Source organism: Simochromis diagramma, unplaced genomic scaffold (genome assembly GCF_900408965.1).
Source record: "Simochromis diagramma unplaced genomic scaffold, fSimDia1.1 OVJJ01000293.1, whole genome shotgun sequence".
NCBI classification, from domain to species: domain Eukaryota; kingdom Metazoa; phylum Chordata; class Actinopteri; order Cichliformes; family Cichlidae; genus Simochromis; species Simochromis diagramma.
In genome coordinates, this window is record NW_024386801.1 from 18,726,724 (window position 1) to 18,738,973 (window position 12,250).

A 12,250-nucleotide genomic window follows, 5' to 3' on the forward strand; every position below is an offset into this window, starting at 1 on the left:
TGTGCTCCAGGGTTTTAAATGTCACTACAAAGATGCCGAACAGATGGACGAGTTCGATTTCAGCAAATACAGCAGGCTTTTTACAACTTCTGTTACTCTTCCTTATTCAAACTGCCAGTCTTGCTTCCTTCAGTTAAGGCAGCTGTCTGTGGTCGATTTGACTAAAGACCATAAAAAAGTAGACACACGCAACACTATATCTGTACTTTTATTTGTATAACTATACTTGTAATACCTCAGGACCACATTTCACAACCACACACGGGTATGAGGAACTGTACTTTGGATATTTTGAAAGCAGATGAAACAGATGGCCCTATGTATGATTTGGAGAATAGAGTTCACTCTTTTCTGTATTTTTACTTTTGAAAGTAGACTTTCTTATTGTTTACTTTCATCATCATGGCTGCTGGAGTGAACGGGCAAATAACAGACAATGCGAGGAGTACGTTAAAGGTCAAAATAAAGTCCTTTCGCTACTGCTGGAGCTTTGGAAGATTACAGTTTCCAACAGTAAAAAGAAGTGCACAGATACTGCTAGAATTAAGAAACATGCGTCTGCAGCACAGATGAGGATATTAAAAGGAAAAAAAAGGGGCATCAAATGTAATTAGCCACGAAACCAGCCTGACCACTGAGATGAAAAGCAACACTTAACTTGAAAATCACGCACATTATCTTCAGCACATACTCAAACATAATCTAAATGTTTCTTTACTAAATCAACTTTATGGAAAGCTGAATGGGTTGAGTTTTGTTTTAAGCTTTTGTGAATATTTCACTTCAAAGCTTCATTGTGTTATTTACTAGTAAATATAGGCTGAGTTTTCTGAAAATAGAAATCTAAATGAATGCATTGATATTTTTGACAAATATTTATCTTTGCTGTATTGCCAAAAGTCAGTTAAGTCTCATTTGGGAAAGCTAACTCTATAGCTACATATAGCAACCCATTAGCTTGACACAAAACACGAGAACTGCTAGCTTTGCCTTCTCGGAAGTTAATAAAAATTAGAAAAATATGCTACAGCTCTATGGTCAATATATTACTTCCTTTATGCACATAAACAAACTGAAGACACAACTACCACCTCATTAAATGTAGAATGACTTACAGTAAATGCTTGTCTACAAGACTCAGTTGAGAATTTAGTGGGCAAAAATCCTATTTTTTACAGTCCCGATTCACTTATACGAGAATATCACCAGATAAGCAGATAAATCATTTATCAAAATGATCATTAGGAAAATAATTTGCTGATATTCGTTAAGTATTTTTGTTGGCGTTGGGGTTAAACGCTGGGTTTAATTCACAGCAATCAGAGAAAAGCAACCAAAAAAACATTTCTGTATAATCAGCATGATGATTTTTGTGATTTTAATGTGCTTCATGATGATGTCAAGTCAAGTGTTACAGTTTTTAATCAAAAGCGCTACTTCTTATTGTTAGGCTGATACTCACTCACACACAGACACACACCACACCTTACAGTAGTACTGCATTGCATGTTGCAATAAAACAGCATGTATACATTTCAGCTTTTATCAATGCCCCACTTACTGTGATGAACATGTGCACTTTGACAGCTAACCACATGCTAAAAATCACCAAATTATGAGATAAAACTCTGGGGAATTGTTCATTAATATTATACCAAAATCACATAGTTGAGGTTGAATGGTAGCTGTCTTAGATCAGCTATCTTCTTGTATCCTGTAATGATTTCAAATAACTGTGACAGTGCCACCTGATTTGAGGGAATATGATAGTCTTTTACCCACTTCGTCTATCTCAGAGTATCTCTCCATCTTAAAGCAGTTTGATAGCCCCTCAAACCAGTTGCAGCAGATGGATGCCCATCCAGAGGAAAAGGGAGTTTTTCTTGCTCACAGGGGGCATCTGATTGTTGGGATTTACTCTATATTGTTGTAAGATTTTTATCTTTTGTTGTGAATTGTAGCTATATAAATAAAATGAACTGAACTGAAAGTTGTTTCATCTTCATGTTAACACCATAGAAAGATCTCCTTTAGTTCCGACGAAAACCTGTGGAGGTCCAGTCTTTCCCCAGCGTATGACGTTGCTCATTTGTCATAGAGATGGTTTAGTCATTACCTGATATACATAAAGTTGGAATAAAAGCAAAAAGTATATAAAACCAGCAGTCGCAATGTAGATGGGATTATTTCAGTTTCCTACACATGGATTAAATCTAGTCTGAGATTTTAAAAAGAAAAATCAAGGGAGATCGTGAGTGAGCGACGTTTATGGTGTAGGACCACTTTATTGGGAAAATAAAGTGTCCTGATCGCCAAGAGTCACATATTCTTACTGCACAGTGTTAATACCCCTTTCATCACCGCCAGCCTGAACCTAGTGAACATCTTACTGCACATGTTTTTGTTTATTTTTTGCTCACCTAATCTTTGTAAAGCCTGACTACAGCATTAACAGAAGGCGGATGAGTCCAGTTACTACTACTGATTGAAGATTCTTCTGGATTTTTTTTAAAGATGTGTCCTACTTCAGATTTTATTATGTACCAGGTGAGAGCACAGAAAAATCTAGCATCACAAATTGGATTTGAATATCACGGATGACTTAGTTGTCGCTGTAGCTGATTTTGATTTCACAAATCGATGACAACTGAGCAACTGCCTCCACTGAGGAAGATCACAGGCTGTGGCTGAACGTTTCAGAGCCACTGTTTTTTCTCAAAGTCAAGAATAAACCTGCAGCCTCGATTAATGTTTATCCAGGAAACAAATTCTGACATTAACTTTATACTAAAGAAAAAAGGTTTAGATTAAGTAAAAGTGAGTCCAGTAAGTCCAATTAGCTCCTCAAGGAAAGAACACCCCCCCCAAAATGTTCGGAAATTAGTATTTTTGGATAGTCAAGTAAAAACATTCAGGTTCAGTTTTAATTGTCAGGTCCAGGTGTGGCATTCACTGTCTCTGGGAGTCATTTCTAAAAGTTTGGGGCTTTTCTAACAAAACAAATGTTGTGGAAGCTTCCTCACTGACACGGCTCGCAGGAGATGCTACACTGACAAGTCTTAGATGATATGTGAGGGATGGCTGAAGTGCGGGTGGAGGCGGAGTTCAAAGCTGGAGAGCTGGAGAGCTGGTTCGCGTCACTGCGTTAGAGCCTGGAGGATGTCTTTCACCAGCATCGTGCCGATCACCATTTTCTCACAGTTGACCGTCAGCTGGGCGGCTCCTTCCTCTTTGGTTGCCACGGTGACCAGCACCAAGCTGCCACTGGTCACCGTCCTGCCAGCAAACCTGTGGACAGGATAATCAGGAGGAGGAACAGGAGGACTGAGGTCAAGGCAGCAAAGATCAAGAAGTAAAGATGAAGCCACAGAACAAAGAAGGGATACACATCGCGTGAGTCAGTGAGACAAAAATATCATCTGTGAAACACAACGAGTGCAAAGTTAGTGCAAAAAAAATGTTTTTGGTTTTCTTTTCTAGAAATTTTCTAGAATACTCTGATCAACATTCTCAGAACTGCATCAGATCCTACTTCAAGTCAGCTGATTGTGAATATATGTGTAACCCTTTCCCCCCCTAAAAGCTTGAACAGCTGATGCTGTATCAGGTTTGTACAGATGATGTAGTGGTTCCTGAATGTCACAGTCACAGGCTTTTGTCATGTATTGCTTGTGTTTTGTGTCTCTGTTAGATTTGTTGGTTTTGTTACTTTCTTCTGCTTTCTGCGTTTCCTGGTGTCTGTCATCATGTTTAACGTCCACACAGGAAGCAACTTTTCTTCTAGTGTTTCCTTCTATTATTGTAGGATCTTTACCTTACAATATAAAGCACCTTGATGCAACTGTTGTTATAATTTGATGGTATATAAATAAAACCGGACTGAACTTAAACTAACAACAGTCCAACTACTTATGACCTTAAGATTTTCAGATTTCCTCTCACTCAAGCACACATTGTAATTTAAATAGGACTAAATGTTATTAGTTCTGTGATGTGGATAATGTCGTTGTGGTCATAAATGGTAATCCCCTTATATCTTGGATTTTTGAGACCAGATGTCACAAAGGAGAAGTGGATCTGATGGAGAAATAAAAAACACAGCCTACTTATTGTCATGTCAAGGTAGAGCCTCCTGACAGCATTTGCTTCTTTATCATTTATTTTACTCAAGCTGGAACTAAAATTTATAGGTGTCTGAAAAATGTACACTTTGTTCCTTTAGTGCAGACCCTCCCAAAGTGCGGGGCCCGCCCCCACATTGCAGGGGGGGGGGGGGTATGAAAAGAGAAAAAAACAAAAAAACAAAAACAATGTTTGGACACTGCTAGCACGGGGTGCCCACAAAAACGCAAAGCAGGAGATGAAGCATCGCTGAATATGTTTCCAAACCAACTTCATTCTAAGCCAAAGACTAGAAAATATGGTGAAGCAAATCTGCCCTTTGGCTTCACCTGCACAAGTGCAAAGGTAGGTCTCCCCTGCTTAATTGCTTTTCCTGATCCTGCCACGATTTGTTCCGCTGGTTCAAATCCCGGACAAACAGTATCCCACAGTTGTTTATTTATCCTCCTTGAGGAGCCCATTTTGCACAGAGAGGCATTTTTTGAAAAATGTATTGATAGCAATGTTGAATATTATTACACAGGAAAAAAACAACTACATGTAAAATAAAATACTACATGACGCCTCTGCCTTTCTAAATAGAGGGACAGTAACTGCGCGTGTATGTGTAAGCGTGTAAATACTGCAGATAGAGACAAAATACTGTTAATCTGACTATCTGCCATTCTGCAATTCACCTCATGTAAACAATAACGTGGCGCACAGCGTGACGTGAAAAAAGGCACATACCTTTGACGTTGCGTGAGGTACTCTGTATTCCTCGTCCACACGTAAACGCAAAAAAGGAGTTTTAAAAAAAATCTCCGTTTTAGGTGTTTCGAAACGCCGTTTACGTGTGGACGAAACAGCTGCGTTTTCAAAAATACCCGTGTAGGTGCGGATGCAGCGTAAAAGAGTTAGTAGTTTATTTTATTACTACCTGTAATTTATTGCAGATTACTTGTATTTGCTTAATTGTTTACTAAATGTTTGAGGTGTGAAATAAACCGCAATGGAGCAAAATATGGGGGTGTGTGGTTGGAGGATGTGTGTGTGCATTTTTCTTGTAAAACAAAGGGGGGCCCAGCAAAAAAAGTTTGGGAACCACTGCTTTAGTGGATTTTTAAAATCTGCGTAAAATACGTGAAGCCACACTTTTAAGGTGATTTTTTAAGCTGATCTTGGCAAAGATCTTGTTCCCAAATGATTCCGTGTCCTTTGCAGAAGACAAACACCACACAGAGCGCTATTTGCATTAAAAGGTGGCTCAGATAACAAGACGTGTTTGCTCAGGAGTGATTTTTCTCACCTGCACTCTTTATCTGACCCACAGGGCACTCTGCTGAGGTTGGCAGCGGTGGTCACTCTCTGGACGATGGCGTGTTCGTTTCGGCACTTGACGTCCAAAGTTAGTTTCTCTGTGATCTCGTTCATGCCCATCAGCTGACCTGTGGAGGTTGTAGGAGCAGAGCACTGGTCAGACAGGAATCCTCTCCCTCCCAGCAGCAAAACAAGCAAAGCAGTTAATAATCTTAATAATAGTAGTAATGATAATAATAAGAAGAAGAAGACAACATGTACAGTAACAGAGTTCATTTTTTTAACCATTGCTATTCTTTTTCAGGGTATCTGCTAGCTTCAGACATGTACAGTATTATATACATATACTGTACAATGCAGTGAACATTGCTAAAGTTCTCAGAGGGACTGATGTAATATTCAGTACATCAAGAACTGTAAATGCTACTAACACTTAACACGGGAATGTACTCATGCTTCCCACTGAACACAGGATTTTGTTGGTGAATTTACAGCACAAAAGAAGCAAATTTCTGACTGCTAACCAACTCGAATCACCATTTTCCAGAGTATTTCCAAAGACAGAAATTCTGGTTGAAAGAGGTATTCAGTACTAATTTTCTCACTTGTGCGAAGATGGCTTGTAGAGAGCAACTGTTTGGTGATTTGCTGGTCAAAAGACGCCTGAATGTCCAGGTTAAAACTAGTATTTCAGTATTATATATCAATACTGCTCTGATGTAAAACAAGTCCTAAAATCGCTGCAATAATAAATCAAGTGACAGAAAACTTAAATTCAGAAAATTTAGCTAAAACAGACTGCAGTCCGTTCGTAGTGTTAGTGTCTATGCATGCTTCATTTGAACTTTTTTATAACACCAACCCAAATTTGATAAAATCGTAGCTCCTTGCCAAGAGGTTGTGCAGTAAGTTGTGTGAGGGAGCACAAAAAAACAAAATAGGGGAAAAAAATTAAAATTGCACAAAATGTTGTGGGTCCCACAGAAAACCAGTCAAACGTTTACTTTAACTGCTCCCCACAAACAGAAATTTATGTTTTCTCTATTACACTTACAGGTAGATATAAAGTGTTTCCACAGCAGGAACTTTTTGTAGTATTTAAGAACTAAACCTGCATAAGGATTGTTTCAAGTCACAGCACAGGCATTATGAAACAGATATTTAAGGAACAACCACAAAGTCCCTCCCCCTAACTGAGAATGGTTCCCATTTTTATTAAAACTGTCACCACCAGGGGGCAGTGTTATACCAGTGAGTGTGGTGAAATGTTTTTGGATGTGTGCTGCTCTCTCAGACTTTAGCTACTTTTGGCCTTTTTCTCAAGGGGTCACACAGATGGATCCACATGCTTGATCTCTCATGTATACGAGTGAATATACTGAACAGTGTATAGAATCAGACTGCCAATGTAAATAAAAATGCAAGGAATGAAAGGTTACGTGGACTTATTGCGCCATCTTGTGGTATGACCTGGTATTACAGGAGAGTAGGTCCCGCACTAGTTCAGCTTTGACTGATATCTCAACGCAACACTCAGATGTTTTGGACCTAAAGTCACAGCTAATCTGTTTCTTTAGATTAGGTCAATATCTTTGGCTCATTTTGAAAGGGTGTAAATCACTATTTAACAAACGTATTAACAATAGTTTGTTAAATAGGTTCCTTCAGTTCCCAGATCCTGATCTTAGTTCCTGGAACTGGTTAAAAAGGGGCTGAAGTTTTGTTTAAAAGTGACCAAAGTCAAAAGTCTGAACTAAATCAAATATTTGCTGATTTAAAAACTAGACCTCAATACGAATTAAAGACGTTATCATTTCCTCTTGAATGACTATAACCTGGTTTTAACTGAGATGTCAAGACCTCTTTTGACCTGCAAAACAAAACCCAGTGCCTGTTAGACCGATGCACTACAAGATGACCAACAGTTCAAACTCCCAGCATGGTTGGTGGTTATCAGAAAGCACATGATCGAGTGCTGCTGTGAGCCAGATGTATATGTGGAACAGTGAATGAGGATCAGTGGATGAGCATTTCCAGCCATTCCTGGTGGAGCAGGAGAGTGTGAGCGGCAGGTTTGCAGGTGTCTGCAGCTACAGACCCGGAGATGCAGTTAAGTGTTGATTACCCAGGCAAGAAGGGAGGAGGGGGAGTCAGCACGAGGTGTTAAAGGAGGAGGGAGGAGGGGAATGGGAGGAGGGGGTGGTCTGTGTGAAGATGAGTTTGGCTATAGGAAAGGTGGCACACAGACAGCTGGGAACAACAAATCTATTAAAGCCAACTTACCTAGATTGTGTAATAGCTTCTCTATTGGGGAGAGTATGGAGAGGGAGGAACCGTGGATATGACACATGTTTAAAGAGTCATTGTGGGCTTGTTAGAGCTCAAAACTCGATCACTGTTAGGATGGAAAACGAACACCAGAAACCAGAAACATGCTGGGAACCGCTGTCTGCAGCTGCTCTACCATACACCGTCTAATGCAAACCTTTGGTTTGTATTGGTGGATTTAACGTAGCTGATGGACAAAAAACTGTTTCCTGCTCTGGAGGAAGGATGATGTGGAGACTCAGAAACATCAGGCAGTTACTTTGATGTTTACTGCATGTGGCAAATGACTTGCTCGCAATGTTATAAAAGAAAAACAAAACAAAACACACATTTGGAAAAGTGAAATATACTTTCTAATTAAAAGGTCCTCATTTCATCGTGTCACACTATATGATGCACATTATCAACGGGTGACTGAGCATCACTGCATGCTTTCTCTCTGCGTAACTGTTAAAGATCAAAGTGCAGATCTCAATGTCTTTGATCAGCAGCAATTTTTTCATTTGTATTTTCATTGATTGACTGTTCAAAAGTTGCAGCTATCAAATCAAGTCAAACCTGAAGTTTCATGTATGTGCTAACTTTTTAACTTTAGATATTCAACATGTGGTTCCCACATGACTTCAAACATTTAACCCCATCACAACAGTTATTCACAGTCTAATGAAATGAGCGCTATATTTGAACAGAATATATGAAGTGTATATTCAGAGTAGACTACTAACACTCAGGGACAAAACTTATGAGTTGCAGCGCTGCAGCATTAGCTCACTGGTTAACATGTCAACAAGCTCCCTGTTTGGACTATGCAACATTTAAAGATGTGTTGGTGTTAAAGCAGCAACTGAGACAGTGGTTTGGGGTCGCAACATTCAAGACATCAGAAATATTTTGTGGCCTATTTTCACTCACCTTGTTCCTTTTTAAACTCGTTCTCTGTCAGGAAGACGGGCCTCATCAGCTCCCCGACAGGTGGCTGGATCGACACGAAGAATTTCCTGGTGTGAGTGCTGAAAAAGGAGGAACGGTAGTGTCAGGGATTTGTATTTCGTCTTTTGTTCTTAAACTTCAAAGCTTCCCAAAGAGCACTGACCCTGGTGGGATGACAGAGGTGCAATAAGATTTTTTTAATTATACAAGTAAAATATCTGATCTGACAGTCTGATGGTAATTTTATGACTGTTTTCAAAACAACAGGAAACTGAAAAATGTCCATCAGTATTTCTCAAAGCTTCAGTAGGTGTCATCAATATGTTATGCAAAACCCCCAAAGATTCAAATCAGTAAAGATTAGTAAAGAGTCAATGCAAACTTTCAAAAGCTGCAACTATTAAAGCTTGTGTCCGATAACAGCGATACTTTGGCGAGTTGTTGAGCTTTTTAGTCAGTTAAGTTAGGGTGACCATATTTTGATGTCCAAAAAAGAGGACACTTGGCTCAGTCATGAAGAACTTGCTTAAAGAAACATATTTAACGTATTTAAACGATGCCTTCTCTGTGCAGTTAATGAAATGTGAAATAAAATTTGTCATATAGGACTTTGCAAGTCAACAAGTGCAAAAAAAATAACTTAAAAGCCTCTGGAATTAAATAATGGTACAGAAATAATGCCTCATGTGCATAAGAAAAATTACCAGTACTGGGTCGGTACGAGGGAAATTTCTTTTGCAGTTTGTCTGAAAAGATTCACTTGCGTTTTGGGATCTTTTAAACATCATTAGGCGCGTTGCTGCGCGCTGTCTGTCCCGTCTGTGAGCACAGAAAAACTTACAAGTGCTCACAAAGCAGCAGTTCGGGGATGACTTCAAACACATGGGTCCTCTGTCAGAATGTAGGAAAACCCGGACATTTTTATCAATCTCGAAAATCCCCCCGGATGCCCTGGACAGAACGTGAATAGTGGACTTGTGTCAAGCCAGCCTCCAGTTTGTTTTCTGTTCCCTGTGTATTCAAAGTATTACGGGAAGGGATGTGGAAACCGGATTTCAAAATAAAAGCCAACTTCGAGTGAATTAACAGATTTGTTAAGAACATAATAACATATAATTTAGGCTTGTTTACAAACTCTAATGTTAGATCTACATGACACAACCTTGTACCCTAATAGCGCCCTGTTACTTAAATTACTTAAATCACGCTGCTGTTATTGTGTATATATTTATTTATATTTCTTCATACATTCTTATATAGTTCTATATTGTGTATTGTGTATTTTGTTGTACAGTTATTTTATTTTCAACTTTAATTTATATATTTTATCTTATTCTCCCAGTTAAATTTACCCTTCATTCTAATTTGTGTTGTACAGTTATTTCATTTTTAACCTTAATCTATATTTTATTCCTTGGCTCAGGGGGGTTGGGAAGCGTATCTGTAACCGGAAGGTCGCCGGTTCGATCCCCGGGCTCTCTGTCCTGGTTGTTGTGTCCTTGGACAAGACACTTTACCCTACCACCTACTGGTGTTGGCCAGAGGGGCCGATGGCCCGATATGGCAGCCTCGCTTCTGTCAGTCTGCCCCAGGGCAGCTGTGGCTACAACTGTAACTTGCCTCCACCAGTGTGTGAATGCGAGAGTGATTGAATAGTGGCATTGTAAAGCGCTTTGGGTGCCTTGAAAAGCGCTATATAAATCCAATCCATTATTATTATTATTAGTTATAAAAAGTACCTCATAAACAATTATAATCAAGATATTGACGTGATAAAACTGTGGGGTTGTACACTGCCAATGTAGAGTGAAATGATCTCGTGGAAACAGCAACTTTGCTTTTAAGGGGATTCTGAAGTCAGTGAAAGAGTGGGTCATATATGGGCAATTTCAACGGGCCATTACTTTAAAAGGCAAAATCAAGGTGACTTGAAATTGACTTGGTATCCCCGTGATAGTGTACACTGTCGATCTAGAGTGAAATTATCCTGTGGAAACAGCAATTTTCATTTTTAAAACATTCTGAAGTAATTGAAAGACTATATCACATATGGGCAAATTCGACGGGCCATTAATTTGAAAGGCAAAATCAGAGCAACTTGAAATTTACATGGTTTTACTGTGGGGTTGTATACTGTTGATCTAAAGTGGAATTGCCCTGTGGCAACAGGAATTTTCCATTTTAGAGCATTTCGAAATCGTTCCAAGAGTAAGTCAGATATGGGCAATTTGAAAAGGCTTTTATTTTGGAAAGCAAAATCAGACTGACTTGATATTGATATGGTATCACTGTGGGGTTGTATACTGTTGATCTAAAGTGGAATTACCCTGTGGAAACAGAAATGTTCCTTTTTAGAGCATTCTGAAATCATTGAAAGGTAGGTCTTAAATGGGCAATTTCAACGTGCCATTAATTTGAAAGGCACAATAAGAATGATTGACATTGACATGGTATCACTATGGGGTTGTATACACTCAATATAGACTGCAACTAGTCTGTGGAAACGTGAGTTTTCCATTCTGAATTAATTAAAAGAGTAGTTCAAAAATAAACATTCAGAGGGCTTTTACTTTGAAATCCAAAAGGAGATGGCTTTAATATTGACATGTTGCTACTAGAATACTGGGGTACGTCATTTGTATCCAACATTAGTGTGCAAACAAGACTAATTGATATTTGTGAATGTGCTCTTAATTTACTGAAAGTTGGCCTTTATTTTGAAATCATGCTTCCGAAGCTTTTATTTTGAAATCAGGTTACCACGTCTTTTGCCATAATACTCAGAATACACAGGGAACGTAAAACAAAGTGGAGGCTGGCTTGACACCAGTAAAAGTGGACGGTTGGTCACCCTAGTTAAGTGTTGATGCTAGCCTCAGATAGCTGCTTTTAACTGGTGTTAGTGAAACTTTCTTTGAAGCAGATCCAAGTGTTGGGCTTGGACCGGAGCCGGTCTTATATACTTATTAATGAAAAGCGCATCAGTTTGTTGGAAGACATAATTGCACAATAATCTGTGTATATTTATAAGTACAACAATTTTTTTCCCATTAACCTCAAAAATGACTGCCTGTAGATTTAAAGAAATTCAGAAACCACTGGAGTGTTTTCTCTGATATTATTAAACGTGAACTGAATCGAATCAAGAGTTTTTCCAAATAATTAACTAACTTCCTGTCTGTATATCAACATATCAGTGGCTTAGCAGACTAACTGCTGCAGCACAAATGCAAATCTAGTAAATCCCAAAAATGAAGCAGACCAGCAACCAGAAGCAGGACTGCACAGGAGGTCTACCCTCTGTAATCAAGAGTCCGTCTCACCACAGCTGGAAGTTTGCTGCTTGCGTTGAATCACAGAAATCGATGCCCATCACAGCTGTGGCCGTCTCACCTGCCGGAAGTAGCTCTGTGGACATGGAGGAAAGAAAAAGCCTTTAGTGTTTCCACACAAAAAACAGGCACAACTCTTAAAAGTCACAAGAAAAACCGAGACAAAGATTAGGATGTGAATGTTCATACTGAAACATCTGAGACGTCCTTGTACAAAAAGTGTCCTCTAAGAAGAAAAC

At 39.1% G+C, this 12,250-nt stretch overlaps 1 protein-coding gene across 12 annotated transcripts in view; it reads right to left on the bottom strand.

Moving 5' to 3' along the window:
* Window positions 1–354: 354 nt before the first annotated feature.
* The window catches only part of LOC120730143 (AP-3 complex subunit beta-2), a 63,348-nt gene continuing 51,452 nt past the window's right edge, over window positions 355–12,250 (bottom strand). For 7 of the 12 annotated variants that reach the window (XM_040026316.1, XM_040026315.1, XM_040026317.1 and 4 more), the window contains 5 exons: window positions 12,003–12,087; window positions 8,662–8,759; window positions 7,705–7,725; window positions 5,411–5,549; window positions 355–3,324 (listed from right to left, as the gene is read on the bottom strand). In XM_040026316.1, coding sequence (XP_039882250.1) covers window positions 3,138–3,324; window positions 5,411–5,549; window positions 7,705–7,725; window positions 8,662–8,759; window positions 12,003–12,087 — 530 coding nt within the window. In that variant the 3' untranslated portion in view covers window positions 355–3,137. The remainder of the gene's footprint in view (window positions 3,325–5,410; window positions 5,550–7,704; window positions 7,726–8,661; window positions 8,760–12,002; window positions 12,088–12,250) is intronic. The other 5 variants (XM_040026318.1, XM_040026319.1, XM_040026314.1 and 2 more) reach the window with 3 other exon arrangements.